At 50.0% G+C, this 15414-nt stretch overlaps 1 protein-coding gene across 1 annotated transcript in view; it reads right to left on the minus strand.

Moving 5' to 3' along the window:
• Positions 1-434: 434 nt before the first annotated feature.
• The window catches only part of LOC104403921 (laminin subunit alpha-5-like), a gene marked incomplete at both ends in the record, with an annotated part of 48895 nt that continues 33915 nt past the window's right edge, over positions 435-15414 (minus strand). The window contains 17 exons of the mRNA XM_010012215.1: positions 435-540; positions 920-972; positions 1449-1548; positions 1740-1792; positions 2220-2357; positions 3867-4001; positions 4464-4598; positions 4844-4981; positions 5340-5480; positions 6572-6634; positions 7093-7227; positions 7937-8027; positions 8740-8858; positions 9753-9868; positions 14176-14273; positions 14741-14911; positions 15252-15370. Of these exons, the coding sequence (XP_010010517.1) occupies positions 435-540; positions 920-972; positions 1449-1548; positions 1740-1792; positions 2220-2357; positions 3867-4001; positions 4464-4598; positions 4844-4981; positions 5340-5480; positions 6572-6634; positions 7093-7227; positions 7937-8027; positions 8740-8858; positions 9753-9868; positions 14176-14273; positions 14741-14911; positions 15252-15370 (1911 nt within the window). The remainder of the gene's footprint in view (positions 541-919; positions 973-1448; positions 1549-1739; positions 1793-2219; positions 2358-3866; positions 4002-4463; positions 4599-4843; positions 4982-5339; positions 5481-6571; positions 6635-7092; positions 7228-7936; positions 8028-8739; positions 8859-9752; positions 9869-14175; positions 14274-14740; positions 14912-15251; positions 15371-15414) is intronic.

Consider the following 15414-nt stretch of genomic DNA (forward strand, 5'->3'; position numbering starts at 1 on the left):
TCATGGCTTTTTTCCTCTTAAGACCACATGGGCTGGCTGAGAGTGGCCGGATCTCCCCCTTTACTTCTTCCCATGGACATGACAGAAAGCAGACAACCCTACATGCCCACCTGCTCCCAACAGGAGGGATGGGAACAGCTGGAAGGACATGGCCAGTGGTTAAAACACACCAGTTTCTAGCACCCAAGGGGAAACCTTTCCACTCCCCAGCCTGGCGAACCTGTGTCCAATGGTGGCAAAAGCATGAATTCAGGTCTGCAGATCCACAGCAAGACCCAGCCCCTGCTCTGGGCCATGGTAAGATCAAAAAGAAGAGGTGGGACATCTCCTGCCCTGTCTTTCCACGGCCAACAGTCAGTATATGCAGAGCTGCTTGTGCCAGGGTCAGCTCTCGTGCCCCCCCATTCACCCCACACATCAGGAAGGGGGCTCACCTTGGCAGCCAAAGTAGTTTGCATTCTCCATGTTGAAGTAGCCGTCTTTGCACGTCGAGCAGAACTGGCCGCAGACATTTGGCTTGCAGAAACACTGCCCATCACCCTAGGACAGAAGCAGGCATGGAAGCTCATTCCTTCACGCCACATCTAAGCTGTTTCTCAGTTATTTGGGTCCTAGTCTGAGACACTGGAGAAGCATTCTGAGTTTTATGCTCTACATGGCTTCCTGTGTGTGGGTGGCCACATAAATGACCCAACAGTGTAGGCAAACAAAAAGCCAAGCATCCTGGGCCTGACCCAGAAATATTTAGGTGCCTAATTTATGACAGGTCTTAATCCTGTGTTCTCATGCAAGCCCAGGCTGTGGTGCAACCTTTGAGAGCTCAGCGTCAGGACTGGCTTCTCCAGCAGCTGCTGGGAGAGACAGAGCTGAAACACTCCCAACACAGCACATGCTCGGAAGCAGAGAGGAGCAAACCCACCTGCTGGCACTCTGCGATGCCACTGATGGTGCCCCTGGTCTCACACTTGCAGCCTGGAGAGAAGGAGGTGAACAAGAAAGCTGTAAGATCGATCAGCCCCTGAGAAGAAGCCTGATGGGGGACAGGAGGACACTGGCTGGGTTAAGTGGAGCTGGAAACTGGTCAAGTAGAGGGTTGTGCTGCACAAGAGCTCATGTTTAATTTTGGACAATTACTGTCGAGGACACAAGTACCAAAAACATTGGCCATAGAAAATTAAGTCTCCAGGGAGGGCTGCGAATGGCACAACTCATTGCATGACCCCTGTGTTTCATCCCAAACAAAAAGCTCCAGGCTCCAGCCTTTCCCCGCTCCAGGTGGAGGTTACCGAGACCACTCCAGCTTTGACATCACTTCAGGGTGAAGACGAAAGGAAGGACATCCCCCCCTTCCATCCACCAATGATGGTCCCCACTGGCTTGGGTTTGGGTCTTGCACGATTACAACACTAAAGGGACTTTTTGGGGCTGTGCAAATGCCATTTCCTTACTCAGGCAGCCGTAAGGGTTCTCTGGAGTCAGGTTCCAGTATAAGGGCTTGCATCTGTCACAAGCTGGGCCTTCAACGTATGCCCGACACGCACAGGAGCCCTGGGGAAAGGGAGAGGGAGAAAAGAGCAGGTGAGAATTTGCAGCATGGTGCCTGAATGTGCTGTCTGATACTCTGGTGTGGGTAATGGCTGCTTTAAGGCTGAGCTTAAGGAAGGACTTGGCCCAAAGTGAGAATAAGGGGATCATGCAAAAATGACCTGCAGGGTTTGGTGGGTTCATTCAATACTCACCGGGGCCAGCGAGGGATCTGCAGTCACTAACCCTGCTGGGTTACAGGAGCCCACTGGAAAAGAGAGACACAAGGAGTGATCTATAGAGCTCACACCTTGTCCCTAAAGGGGGTTTTTCTTTCCCTTGCAAAACTCTTGAGGGATGATAAGCCCATTTACCAGCACCACACTACTATGTCCCAAACCACTGGAGTCATACCACATGAGGGAGTGAGAACCATAGAATCAGCTAGGTTGGAAAAGACCTTTAAGATCATCAAGTCCAACCACTTCCCCAGCACTGCCACAGCCACCACTAAACCATACCACCCAGGGTCTCGTCTACACGGTTTCGAACACTTCCAGGGATGGCGATTCACCCACATCCCTGCCCCACCACTGCCCCGGGCAAGCTGTTCCAATGCCTGACCACCCTTTTGGTGAAGAAATTGTTCCTAATATCCAGTCTACACCTCCCCTGGTACAGCCTGAGGCCATTACCTTCACAGTGTGGAAATCCATAGGCGCCCGGCAGGCAGCTATCGCAGCGCAGCCCCGTCACCCTGGGCCGGCAGCTGCACTGCCCTGTGTCCTGGTTGCAGGTGCTGTGCAGGGAGCCCTCCCGGGAGCACTGGCAAGCTGCAGGAGAGGGGACAGCAAGTGCTGAAGCAGCAGGGCACAGGGGCTCCTGCATTCAAGGCTTCCCACCAGCAACCTCTTTTGTCTGCCTGACCTTCATCCCCATCAAAGCAGCCAGAAATATGGGTTATAAATAACATGCACACTCATTCTTTGCTTTTGGTTGAAAACACCCCATTTTTAAAGAAAACCAAAAAAGAACAGAAGCTGCAATGTTTATCACACCTATTTTTACATACATTTATGCGTATTTCTGGAGGTGGGGAGAAGTTTTGGCTAAGGAAAAGGGGAATGTGTGATTTCATCCCCTAAAGGTCAGCAACCAGTGACACATCAGCCCATTTGCACCCAAACGCCCATTTGGCCATCAGGGTCTGCCCTGAGGATGTTGTATGTGGGCAGCTGGGCCGGCAGCCGGGGGCAAGGGCAGGGCAATGGCTCTGCTGCTTCCTGCATGACTTGTCTGCTGCGAATGCATGTCGAGATCCTGCTGCCCTATCACATGAAAGGTCAGCGAGCTGCCAGGGAGCTGCCTGTGCCCTCCTTGCCCAGCCAGCACTCCTCAAATCCCTGCCAAAGGGGATGGTTTAGGCTGACACCCCCAGACTGGCTAACAGCAAAACACTGTTCATAAAACAACAGATTAAAAACAAACCAGGTTCTCTTTTTATCCCTGCTGTGATTCCTCTACAGCTCTGCAATTTGGACAGTGCTTTATGAAACAAAAAATACCAAACCCAGAAGTGACTACTAACTCCTGTGAGACCACTTCATCTCTGCCTCCAGCCTCTTCAAAGGCATATCGCCGGCATCAGCATTTGTGAGCAGCCCTCTGCCAGCTGGCTGCAGCTCAGGCGTCTACATTTAGTATGGTGCAAGAGGGTGATGATGCTCTTTTGTTGCTTCAGGGAAATTGTATCACAGATGATTTTTTAATGAGCACTAAATTCTTGCCGGGAGACATGTGAGTCCATCTGGCTTCCAGTCGGACTGCCAGCAGGGAGGGAGATAGGGATACTGCTGGGAGGAGTATGCAGCCCTGCCACAGGCATTGCTCAGCCCCGGCACCAGCAGCTCTGCGATTCAGAGCCCATGGAAGTGGATAGAATCACAGGATCATGGAATCATTTAAGTTGGAAAAGAACTTTTAAGATCATGAAGTCCAACCATACCCCGCCCACCCCCACCACTAAACCATGTCCCTCAGTGCCACATCTACATGTCTTTTAATATCTCCAGGTATTTTTTTATATATATATATATATACACACATATATATACACACACACATATATATATATACGCACATATATATATATATACACACACATATAAATACTCCACCACTTCCCCTTATCCAGTGCTTGACAACGTTTTTGGGGAAGAAAGTTTTCCTAATATCCAATCTAAACCTCCCCAGGAGGCTGGTTATGGAAAGGAAAGCCATTACAAAGCCAGCCGCAGCAGCTATTCCCTTCCCTTCCCCGAGATCGGATGGTGGTTACTCACGTGTGCAGCTGGGGTACCCGTAGAAGCCCAGGGCACACTGGCTGCAGGTATGTCCTGCAAAGTTCATGTGGCATCGGCACTGGCCAGCAGGGCTGCAGTTGTTGTCCACTGCACCCCGGGAATCACAGGAGCAAGCTGTAAGAGCAGGAGTCTCAGTAGCCTGATGATTCAAGGCCAACCACTGCTGGTCTGAATCATCATTCAGCCCCACAGGAATTAGCCATTTCCATCAGAACTAAATTAATTCCTTAATCCCCTGGAAAGACAGGCAGTATTTTTGACTGGAGTCATGGCCATACCACAAAAATGCCACTGAGGGTTTTTTACAGCCCATTCAACATTCCTCAACAGTTTAGTAGGTTAATGCTAAGAAGACAAAAAAGGCACAAGCTGAGATACCAGCTCACAACAGGGTTGTGATGAGGAAGCATGACTGATAAAAACTACTGTCTTCCCGGCTTGGGCATGATCCATGACCTCCAAAACAAGCCTGCCAAATTCACAGTGAAAACCATATGGGTTTTGATTTCGAGAAACACCAAAACTTGCAAAAATAGGCATGTTTCTCAGCAGGTGATTGAAGGTTAATGCCCTTACCATAGCAGTGGGGGTAGGAGTGGTACCCAGGGCTGCACTGCTCGCACCGTGGCCCAGCAAACTCGGGTCTGCAGAAGCAATTCCCATCAGAGTCACAGCCTCCTGGCAGGGTCCCAACCGCGCTGCAGCCACATACTGCAACAGAGAGAAACCGTGTGTCTGGTGCTGGAGCATGGGGCAAAGCTCATGGTAATATGGTTTTCTTCCCGAGGTTCCTAGATGGGCACTTAGGTGGTGTTCTAAGCATTCAAACTGTTGGTCCTTGCCCATCGCTGTATCCTCCAAAACACCCACAAAACCAGTTTCAAGTCCTTCAGAACCTGCCAGAAGACTCTGGCTGTGTGCATGCCCACCCAGGCCTACGGCTGACAGATACTCACGCTGGCACAGAGGGTAATTGAAGTAGCCGGGAGCGCACTGGTTACACAAGTGCCCTTCAAATCCCGTTCGACACAGACACTGCCCTGTCTCGCTGTCGCAGGTGCCATCGTACTGACCGGGGCCGGAGCACTGGCAAGCTGGAAAGCAACAGGGGCACTAATAAATAAGCAGCTTCTCCACCTTTACTCTTCCTAGGAAAGCCAGAGAGCCTGTTCCTCTGGGGTGGAAATGGTGGAGAAACCATGGGGGACACAGCTGACAGCAAGCGTGCCTGGCCCATAGCTTATATCCATAGGGAATTTCCCAAGAGCCCCCCAGGGTGGGAGGATGCTGGAGGGTCAGGGCTGGGTGGACTATACCAGCAAAAGTCATGGGAATTTGTCACTTGGAAGGGGGGCTGGAGAATTCCTCCACTCCAGGGTGAGCGGAGGACAGGGAGAGGCACACTCCTCCCCAGCAGGGCGAGCTTGGGGCTGCTAACCCTGAGTCACTCACGCTGGCAGCCGGGTCCGTAGTGGCCTGGGGAGCACTGGTCACAGTGTGTGCCCTGGAAGTTGGGTTTGCACACGCACATCCCCACCTGAGGGTCTTTGCGACAGGCGTTGCCTTCAGTCCCACCGGCGTAGCAGTCACAGTCTGGAGTGGGGGCACACACAAGAAACACCACACACCATCAGTCCATCTCTACTGCTGGGCAGATGACCCGTAAGGACAGGGAAGGTATGAGAGGCAACAGCTCAAGCGTTTACCTCCTAATAACATTCCTACAAGATGCAAGTGTTTTAACCAAACCCTGCTCAGGTGATGAATACACCAGGCTCGTGGGGTTGCAGGGTGGTTGGGAGACCTCAGCCACAGAGCTGATTCAGTGCAGCATTGCCCAAGAGATGTGCAGGAATAACCAGAACCTTCAGCTAATCACGCTGGGGTTTGGGCTTTCTCTCTGGTCACTCCATGCTCAGCTGCACCTGAGACCTTCCCACTGCCAAGGCAAGTGGGTGCTGCAGGCAAGCAGCGCTGAGGCTAGCCCTGCCTTCCCTGACAGCACCAGAGCTGGGAGAGGGAAGGGCAAAAATCATCCAAGAACCAGAGGGAAGGGGAGGTGGGGAAATGAGAAAGGAAGTGAGACACTGCAGCTCAGGAAAGAAAAAAACTGTCTGGAAGATAAGAGTTTAAAGTATCAGAGGAAGGAAAAGGTTATCTGGAGCACAGTGCAGAGCATGAGTTGAGGGACGATTCCGTGAGAAAAGAGACAAAAAAGCTCAAGGGAGAGGAACTGAGACAAGTGAGTACAAGAGAGGAGGGAGGTGGAGGGGAGCAGGGAGGAGAGCACGGATGAGCTTTCAAAACAGAGAAAGCAACGCAGCAAGCAGCTCTGGGCAGAGGGGCCATCAGCATGGACCCACCACACAGAAAACACAGGGCAAGCAGGTGTGGCAGAAGGACACGTTTGTATGTGGACCCAAAGGCTCAGATTTGGGAGAACTCCGCTCGGGTTCCATCTCAGCCACAGCCCCTCTGTGATCTTAAAGGATGTTCCTTTACAGGGAGGCCAGAAGAGACATTCCCATCAGCTGCATCCCCTCTCAAAACCACTCTCTGTCAGGGCTGTCTCTTACAACACATGTGCCCTGTAAGCTGAAGACCTGATCTTGCATTGGATGGTGAGATATAACAGAAATAGTATGGTGATTGAGAAAAAAATCAAGGAAAATGGCACTGCTTACTTATTATCTGTCCTGCAGGAAGCACTTGTTCTCCAGTGTCGTTGTGAGTGAAAGCTGGAATGGCTGCACAGAGAAAGAGACATTGCACAGGTCATCACACACACTCAAAGAAGTTGTGTCGGGATATCAAGGGGTTGATGGTCCCACAGCTGAACAGGCCGAATGCAGATGTGGAACATGGAACAAAGTGCAGACATTCCACTAAACAAAGGTCCATTATAGCCATTCTTAACCTGGGATCTGGAAAGAGGACTTTCACAGAAAGGGAGAGATGAGACCTCAGCCAAATGGGAAGCTCCTGTTGACTCCAGAGAGCTGGATTCAGCCCAACCCAGCTCTGGTACAGCTTCCACCCAAGCCATATGTGGACTTGTCTCCACCTGCAAGAACCCTTCCTGGGACAGGAGTGCCACATGTCATGGGGAAAAGGCACCTGGAGAGCAGCCCCAACTGGAGCTGTTGGCTCTTCCTGCACCCCACAGGTCTGTGGGGTCCCAGACCTGACCACAGCCCCCACTTACGGTAGCAGTGAGGAAAGTCGAGGTACCCCTCGGCGCAGGCGTCACAGTGCTCCCCGGTGTAATTGGGTTTGCAGTAACAGCGGCCGGTGAGGTCCTCACAGGTACCATCGGTGAAGTCAGACTCACAGTTACACCCTGCAGGGAGGGACAAGCCAGCAGCGGTTGTCACTGACTGTGCTCACAGCCATGAGCACCACAGACGCATCGCTACAACACAGAGCCTCTGGAAGAGACCCCACCATCTGCTGCAAATGCTCTCCAAAAATAGAGAGAGATTGGGTCTGCTTTAGAGGAACTGCTGCCACTGTGCTTGTCCCACTGTGAGGTCTCAAGTAAAGCAGCACACCCCGACTGGATTCTCCAGGAGACCCCAAATGCCCAAATGCTGTGGTGGTGGCAACAGTCACAAGGATGCAGTACAGAACAGCTGATGAGTCGTAGCCCCCAGACAGAGCTGGGCTCCCCAGCAAGGATATAACCCACTCCTGCCTAGAAATCCCTGTCTTGGGACATCGACACCAATGGTCTGCAATTGCGCCCTGAAAGAGCACAGAGATGACAGCTAAGACTTGATTTCCCCCTGGGAACAGCAAAGAAGACAACACATTTTTAGCTTGTTCCAGCCTTGGAACATGCCACCACTTCTGGTCTCACAGAGGCTGCAGACACACATACTGTCTGCATGCACACAAGTATCTCCAAAAAAAAAAAGCTCATGTGGCCACAACATGGTGCCAGATTTACCAGACCAGAAAAATCTCTCAGGCCAACACTGTAGTCCACCCTCCCCAGCATCAACGAGTCCAGGAGAGCACCTACAACCTGCAGAGGAGATCACACTCACGATAGCAAATATATGGAGAGTCAATGGGGTGGTCAGGGGACCGATAGTATCCTGGGATGCACCTCTCGCAGTTTATGCCGGTGGTGTGATGCTGAAAGACAGTGGGTTAGAGGGGCGTCAGTTCCTCTACCTGCAGGATTCATGCTCATCTGCCAGGTTTACTAACAGCTTCAGGCGTGTCAGCACACAGAAGACCTAAATCTGCTCACAATTTCACATACATCAATTTGAAAACTGCATCCTGCTATAAAGGCAGTATGAGCCAGGCTCATACTGACCTCGAGCCCATTTCACTTGCTTCGGATGGTAAAATGCCCTGCCCACTTTGTGCTAAGAGGATGGGAGCAATCTGGTTCCTCCCAGCAAGAAAGTACAGCTAGAAGTTTCATACCAGCACATGAATTAACCAGTCACCTTGGGAGCAGAAGAGCCACTTTCCCCACTTCCACTGGGAACTTCAGAGACTGAGGAGACTAGTATTTTGGTGGTCAGAGAAAGATCCAGAGAGCACTGAGCACTGCAAACCAGGCAGGAACTTCCCAATGTGCTCACCACCAACCTGTTCCTCCCAACATCTGCGTCCAGAAAGGTAATGATTGTACCCAGGGGACAGCTATGAACCCAAGTGCTAGTTTCATTACTGGTGTGCACTCCTTTAATCTACGCCTAAGACTAAATTTCTAGGGAGAGAACTAACTAAGGTAACAGGAGGTATTTGAGGGGGTTGGTGGAGCTGCCAGCAACAGCAGAAACAAACACAACGATCTGCAACAACCTTTTCCAGGGGAGTTCTTCAGGCCTACCTGACAGTCAATGCAAACACCTCCCCCTTCAAACTTGTCTTCACGACTTTTGCTGGCTTTGTGGCGATCCACCTCTGGGTCGTAGTAGCAGTCATAGGCATGGCCATTGCAATTGCAAGCTGTAAGTACAGACAGACATTTGCTAAGCCATCAGTCCATGAAGACCCTTCAGTTACCAGCTGGATCTTGAGATATGGACTCTTTCTTGTGGGTTTGACTTTGGATGGGTTACTTTTAATGAGGAAAGATGCTTGAATGCATCTGGGGGATTACAGGATCACCCAAGCTCCCAGAAGCGCTCCAGTTCAAAACCACAGAAGCAGCAACTCTCTCACAAAGCCCAGTCTGCAAGTGGAAGAACGCAGCAGACACAAAATCAGAAGTAAAATTCGTGCAGGCATGTACAGACGAGAAAGAAATTACCCAACTTTGGGGCCTCAAGTAGTCTGGTTTAGAGGGCAACATTCTTGCCTCTTTTATCCCATCCGGGATAGAGGTGAGCTCTTTACAAACCCACAAGATTATGATCCAACTGTCCTTTGCTGCCCCAAGTTTGTAAGAGAGTTTGTAAGCTCCATGCTCTGCATTCCCAGTGCAGCATAAATTCCACTGTCGGCATTTACCAAAGGTTTCTCTGGACAAATAAAGACATCCTGTGTGTAAGCACATCCAAATGTAATTCATCTTGGAGACAGAATTGAGCAATGAGACTTGCCTGCAAGAACTCTTAGACATGGGGGAGGAACAGGAACAGAAGCAGAATCAAAGTCCCATTAGACCTAATGGGCCTCCTCGTGTGAGCGTGTGAGCCTCGACTGAGCACAGTTAACCACCGTGCAAGTGTTCTCTTCTGCAGTGCCAGTGACCTCCACTTCCCCCAGTGCCCCACACCACAAACCCCACCACTGCAATGAACAGCTGCTCTGCACTGCACCAAGGGGCTAGTGAAGCACAGGGCAAGCTGTGCCTTGCAAAGCAGCTGGAAAAGGAAGGAAAACCCCACTCCAACTCACGCTGGCACTCGTTGGCGCTGTCGGCTGTGGCAGGCTTCCACGGGAACTGGTTGAAGCCGGGGCAGCAGCGATCGCAGGACCCGCCGCAGGTGTTGTGCTGGCAGTCGCATTGCAGCCTGTAAGGGAGAGGAATGAGGCAGAGCCAAGCCCGTGGCCATGACAGGGATCAAATGAGGGATGTTTGTTAATCCAAATATTCTAAAAAGAGGATTCCAAGACTTTTTTTAACATTTGAATTGCTGATTTATATCTTTTCTGAGCCAAACTTTGCTCCTCCAGTGCCATTCTCTCCCTTCCTTCTCCACCATCACTCTTATTTTCTTCACATGGAGACATGGATTAGATTAAAATCAGTGTGCTGTTGCCCAGACAATAAAATGTGAAATGGTTGGAGGTGGCAGCCTGAGCTGAAGCGAATTACCTGAGGGGGAATTGCATGGTGCACAAAGATGTCCCCACCACTGTGCAAGGGCAGCGTGAGAGGAATAAATGGTAGCCCAGAGCCAGAGAGGGACGGGGCCACACGGGTCCCATCTGCTCCTCCAGGTATACCTATGCTTGAGAGAGGAAGGCCGTGAAACTTGAATTAAGTCCTTTAGCAGATGCTGGCCCCACGCTCCCTGTACAATGCACCTCCTGCTCTTCCCAGCCAGCACAGGCTGGGCTGTGCTGGGTAAACAGGCGGCTCCAGAGGCACCAGGCAAGAAATCTGAGCAGTGGACTGACGGATCTTGTCCCTGCTCGACCGCAACGGTGATTCATTAACATCAGTGACATCACCTCCAAAACTTCCACTTAGCAGAAGGCGATTCCCTTCCAACACAAATGCTTTCTGTTGTATTAGACTTATGGATAATACAGCATGTTCCAGCTTTTATCTGTTATTACTCATTTCCCCTCAGGGCTGGGCTGCCACTCCCATCTCTCCCTCCTTCAATGCTTTTCCATTCAAAAGCTGTGTTTAAAAATAAATGTAATTTCTTACAACATTAGGAAAAAATGGAGCAGGCATTCTGGGTGAGATGCAGGAGTGCAGCCACGTTCCACCAAGGCTGCAGGGAGCTGAGTGCTTTCTACCTACATGTATTTTTAAGATGCGGGACCTGCAAGTGTACATACAGTGAATAGCCAGAGCATGGGAGAAGTGAACTCATTAAAATGAAATATGGGATGATCTGAAATCTTGGGACAACACTCAGCATGTTTGCTTCAGCCATATACCTATGTGTGGAGAAAGATGGTCACTGAGTCAGGCAACGTATAAACCTACTGAGCAGTGTTTATCTCCCTGGCTGGAGGACGTGGCTCCAGCCACACGCTCCTGCTCTTTAATGTCCAAGATGTTTGAAAGCACTGGTTCAGTTCCCAGAATGCAAAAAGATGGCACTCAATGAGTAAAGATGCACATTTCAGATGGAGAAGGAGCTATTTATTTAGTCTCTGCTGTCCAGAGTTAGCAACAACCTCTTGGAGAGCTCATCTATCACAGCAGCTTTACGGCACCTTGTGCCGAGTCTCTGCTGCGAGTGAATTATGCACAAATGTGCATAAGCCACAATATTTACATGTTTCATTGATTGAATATATACAAGGAAGAAGAGGGAGCGGCTGTGTTCACATAGCACATATTTCCTGGTCATCCTGCCATAAAAAATAAAACCACAATCTTCCCACTGGAACAGATGCTCAGTAACAGAGACTAAGAACAATATCCAGTGAGCAGCTGGGTCAGACAGAGCAGCACACAAGCATTGCATCTGCTTTTGACCAGGACATGTAAGTAGCACAACCAAGAAAAACCAGCCCCTTCCTCAGTATGCTTCTCACTGTGCTGAGGGAAAATCACCTGCAAAAGTGATTCACAGATCTACCAGTACACATGGTGTTTTCCCCTTCCATAATGGGAAAGATTCAGGATTCAGCTGTGGGAAAGCATGCTTGATCTCCTCCTGCAGAACTGCTTCTAACCAGTCAGGCTGCTGTTGTCTTGCTGGCTATCTTCAGCATCAGGCACAGAAACAGCAGCTGGGCTTTCTGGTTGTCTCCTCTCTTGTGGCACCTGTGATGGGGCACTGAACCCACAGAGAGAGTTGCTCTTATGAGACAGAAGCAGAGCACTTGCAGGGTTCTCCTGTGCTCACATCAACAGCAGCCATGTGTTAATGCATGGTTCCTGCCTGGGCTCTCCACCTACAACATGCCAGGTCCCTGCTGATGCTTGTCTCACTGCTCATGGGGTTTGCCAGGAGAAAGGTTTATGCCTGATCCTCTGGTGTTCACCTTTAACCAGGACGATGTCCCTTGATGCAGCCCATTTGATTCTGGGGCCAAGAGAGACAGTTGCAACAGATGCAAAGACCCTTGAGGAGGCTGTAGCTGCCCACACACTGAGGCCCTTGCACATATGCAAACGGGGACCAGACGTGCTACCAGCTTAACACAGCTGGATGTGCAGGCTCCATAACTTGGCACTTCAGAGAAGCTTTCCAAAGCTGGGTAAACATTATCATTTATGGCCAGGAAGTCAGCTCACGAACACGCTCCATCATGTCCTAAAGCCTTTGCCAAGATTACTAGCTCACCTCACCTCTATCAAAGTGCTTGTCCTGCCTTTTTGGGCAACAGGCACAAGAAACACAGGCATGTGCAGAAGAGAGAAGTTAAAATGAGAAGCAGAGGCCTCCCAGACAGGCTGAGGCATAACTGGGATTTTTAATAGTGCTGGGCCAATTCACATTCCTTGTCTCCCTCTATTTGCATTTCCTTGCCCTGTTGCTGTCGCACATCAGCATCTGAAGAGGGACATGTGCAGAGGGACACAGCACACTCCTGCTCAGATGGACTGCACAGATTTCTGAAGAAATTACATGTTTCTGACAGCTGGGGCCCATGACATGAAGGGACAGTGCATCTGAGCCCAAACTGCCTTTGCGATGTCTCTTGTCTGCAGTGTTATGGCAGGTATCACTGTGCTGGCTCTGGGCTAGCTGAGGGCAGAAGGGGTGGGATGACTGCCCAGCAGTGTCCACTTCAGTGGGAAGGCTGGACACAGCTGCTGCTGGAGCCTTGGAGAATGGCAGCATTTCACCAATTACTCATTTTCTCAACTGCAAGTGTTGTATTTCTGCTGACTTCTCCATGCTCCTGGGCTTGCTAACAGGGTACAGCAATGCCAAGAGAAGTTCTGTTTACCCAGCATCTTTGTCCTGATGTATCCCAAAGGGCTTTACAGATGTTATGTGCTGACTGTACAAAGCACCCAAGTAGGAAATGTTTTCTCCTCCTGGCAAGCACAACCTGCTCTGGGTGAAATGCAACAGCTGCTTATGAACATGTGCTGCAACATTAGAGCGTGGTTTGTGGCCAAGGGCGAAGATGCCAAATGCATCCCAATGAGAGTGGAGGAGGAGAATTTGGGGAGGCAGAGACAGTTGTCAGCAGAAGTGGCACTGAACAAGGATTCCCGACACATCTCCCTCTGTTTTCCCTCCCTTCCTGGAGAGTCCTGAGCCAACAATACACCCAAGATGTTAAAATCACTTAGCACCATGAAGCACTTTTGCCTTAGTACACAGATGCTGCATCCAGCAGCACCAAAGGCTAAAACAAAACCAAGGAACTGTGCATTCAAATATTTATGAACTTCCCTTTGTCAGAGTTTGGCATACCAAGGCAGGCTTGCTTACCAATACATCTTTGTTTTAGTACTTAGCAGCTTTAACCTTGGCTCGGACTCAGTGGAATTTTATTTTAGGAGATCCAAAAGCTCTACATGATCCTGATGAGAAAGAAATATAAGCTTCCTTCTGAATCTAAATGTCCAGCTGAATTTATCCATCCCTTTCATAAAGGCAACATTCAGGCTGCGAACAGATGTCTAAGAAGCAAACTTTCATGGTTTGAAGCAGCTCTTTGGCATTTCAAGTTGCCAAGGCAGATGGGAAGAGTCCCATGAGCCCAAAAGTAACTGCTTTGCATGCTCTTGTTCTTTTGCGAAGAGTTTAGCTATGTACATAACCAATTTATGGTTCTTATGAGTAGAAATGGGCAGTAGAGTCTCTGGTTTCTTGGGAGACCATCTGTTTATGAAAGCACTGCCCCAGTGCTTAAGAAGCCATGTGGGATGCAAGAAACTTCTCTGGGCAAGTTCAGAATCCCATTCCAGCACACTGCTCCCATAGGGATGGCAAAGCTGAGGGCAGGGAAACCAGACAGGGAGCTGAACTGCCTGAAAAAGAGCTGAATAATAGCCTGTTTAAACAAACATTTAATTTCTGGTACTTTGGCTGATTCCCTCTCAGGGCAGAGCCATGAACAACAGTGCTGGCACAACTATAAGCTCAGGCCAGGACACTACTCACACTGGAATCTTTCACTCTTAGCACAATTCAAACACTTTTACACAGAACATTGGAAAACATACCTGTAGGGGTCATTAGGGTCTTTGGCATCACAGACGTCTGCATGGCCGTGGCAGACACAGCGCCCTCCAATGCTGATATCTTTGATGCTGTAGTAGTACTGGAGAGCACAAGAAAAGTTGGCCATTGGTATCTTTATTCATAAACTTCATAACTGCCCTGCTCAGGACTCAGCAGGACTTTATACAGTAAAATTTGTAGGGATACTTCCCTCACAGTGACAAGCTGGACCTTGCAGGCTGCAATATCTGCCTACAGTAAGACCCACCACTGCCAACAGAGCCCATTAGCTACAAGTCAGGTTTCCAAACGCAGCCAGAAAGCCACATGTGGTATCAGGAGGCATTTCCCAGTTTCACACTGTTGATGCTAAGCACGGTTCTTCCCAAGCTGCCTCCAGCTCCAGCCTCAGCAGCAGTGGCATCGCTGCAGACGTTTGGGGAGCACAAGTACAGAGAGAGAAAGTCCCCATGGGCAGCATCCAGGGATGTCTTCTCCCCAGAGGTGACACGCACAGCCCTCAAACACTTCCATCTCATTAGCAAGAGGTATCAAGGTGTGCCTTACCCTCCTTGTCACCGTAGGGTCCCTTAAAGCTTTGCCCATGAGGTGCCCGAGCAGAGTGTTGGTCTGCAGGAAGCGCAGTCTGATGTTGGTGGCTTTCGTGAAGTTCCTCAGGAGAGGAGAGTAGGAGAAGTTCATGGCTCCTGGGCGCCCGTTGACCAGAGAGACAACAATCTGTGAATGCAAGCAGGGAAAAAGCCACATTGGATGGGGCTTGGAGCAACCTGGCCTAGTGAAAGGTGTTCCTGCCCATGGCAGGGAGTGGGAACCAGATGATATTTAAGGTCCTTTTCAACCCAAACCATTCTGTAGTTCTGTGAAAACAAATCTGTGCAATCCTGTGAGACGGAGGAAATTAATCTCTCCCTCAGCCGATCCCAATCTTTTCCTCCCTTCAAGACAACTGAATTGGTTCCCTGCCAGTCTCCTTTGGTTTAACTGAGTAGTTTAAATGGCATCCAAAAGTCAATTACTAAGAGCGTCTCCAGTCACTGAGAAACCCTGGAGTTCTCACCTCCCCGTTTTCTAAAGGCACAATCCGGGAGTATTCCGTGGTGCAGATGGCATGGTCATCCTTGGTGATACGATCCACTGTTTGCAGTCCAAACTTCTCAATGCAGTCCCTCTTGGAAGCTGATCATCAACCAGAGATGAGAGCAGTAAGAGAAAAGGAACAA

This window comes from Nestor notabilis, unplaced genomic scaffold, assembly GCF_000696875.1.
Source record: "Nestor notabilis isolate BGI_N333 unplaced genomic scaffold, ASM69687v1 scaffold18373, whole genome shotgun sequence".
In the NCBI taxonomy this organism is placed as follows: domain Eukaryota; kingdom Metazoa; phylum Chordata; class Aves; order Psittaciformes; family Psittacidae; genus Nestor; species Nestor notabilis.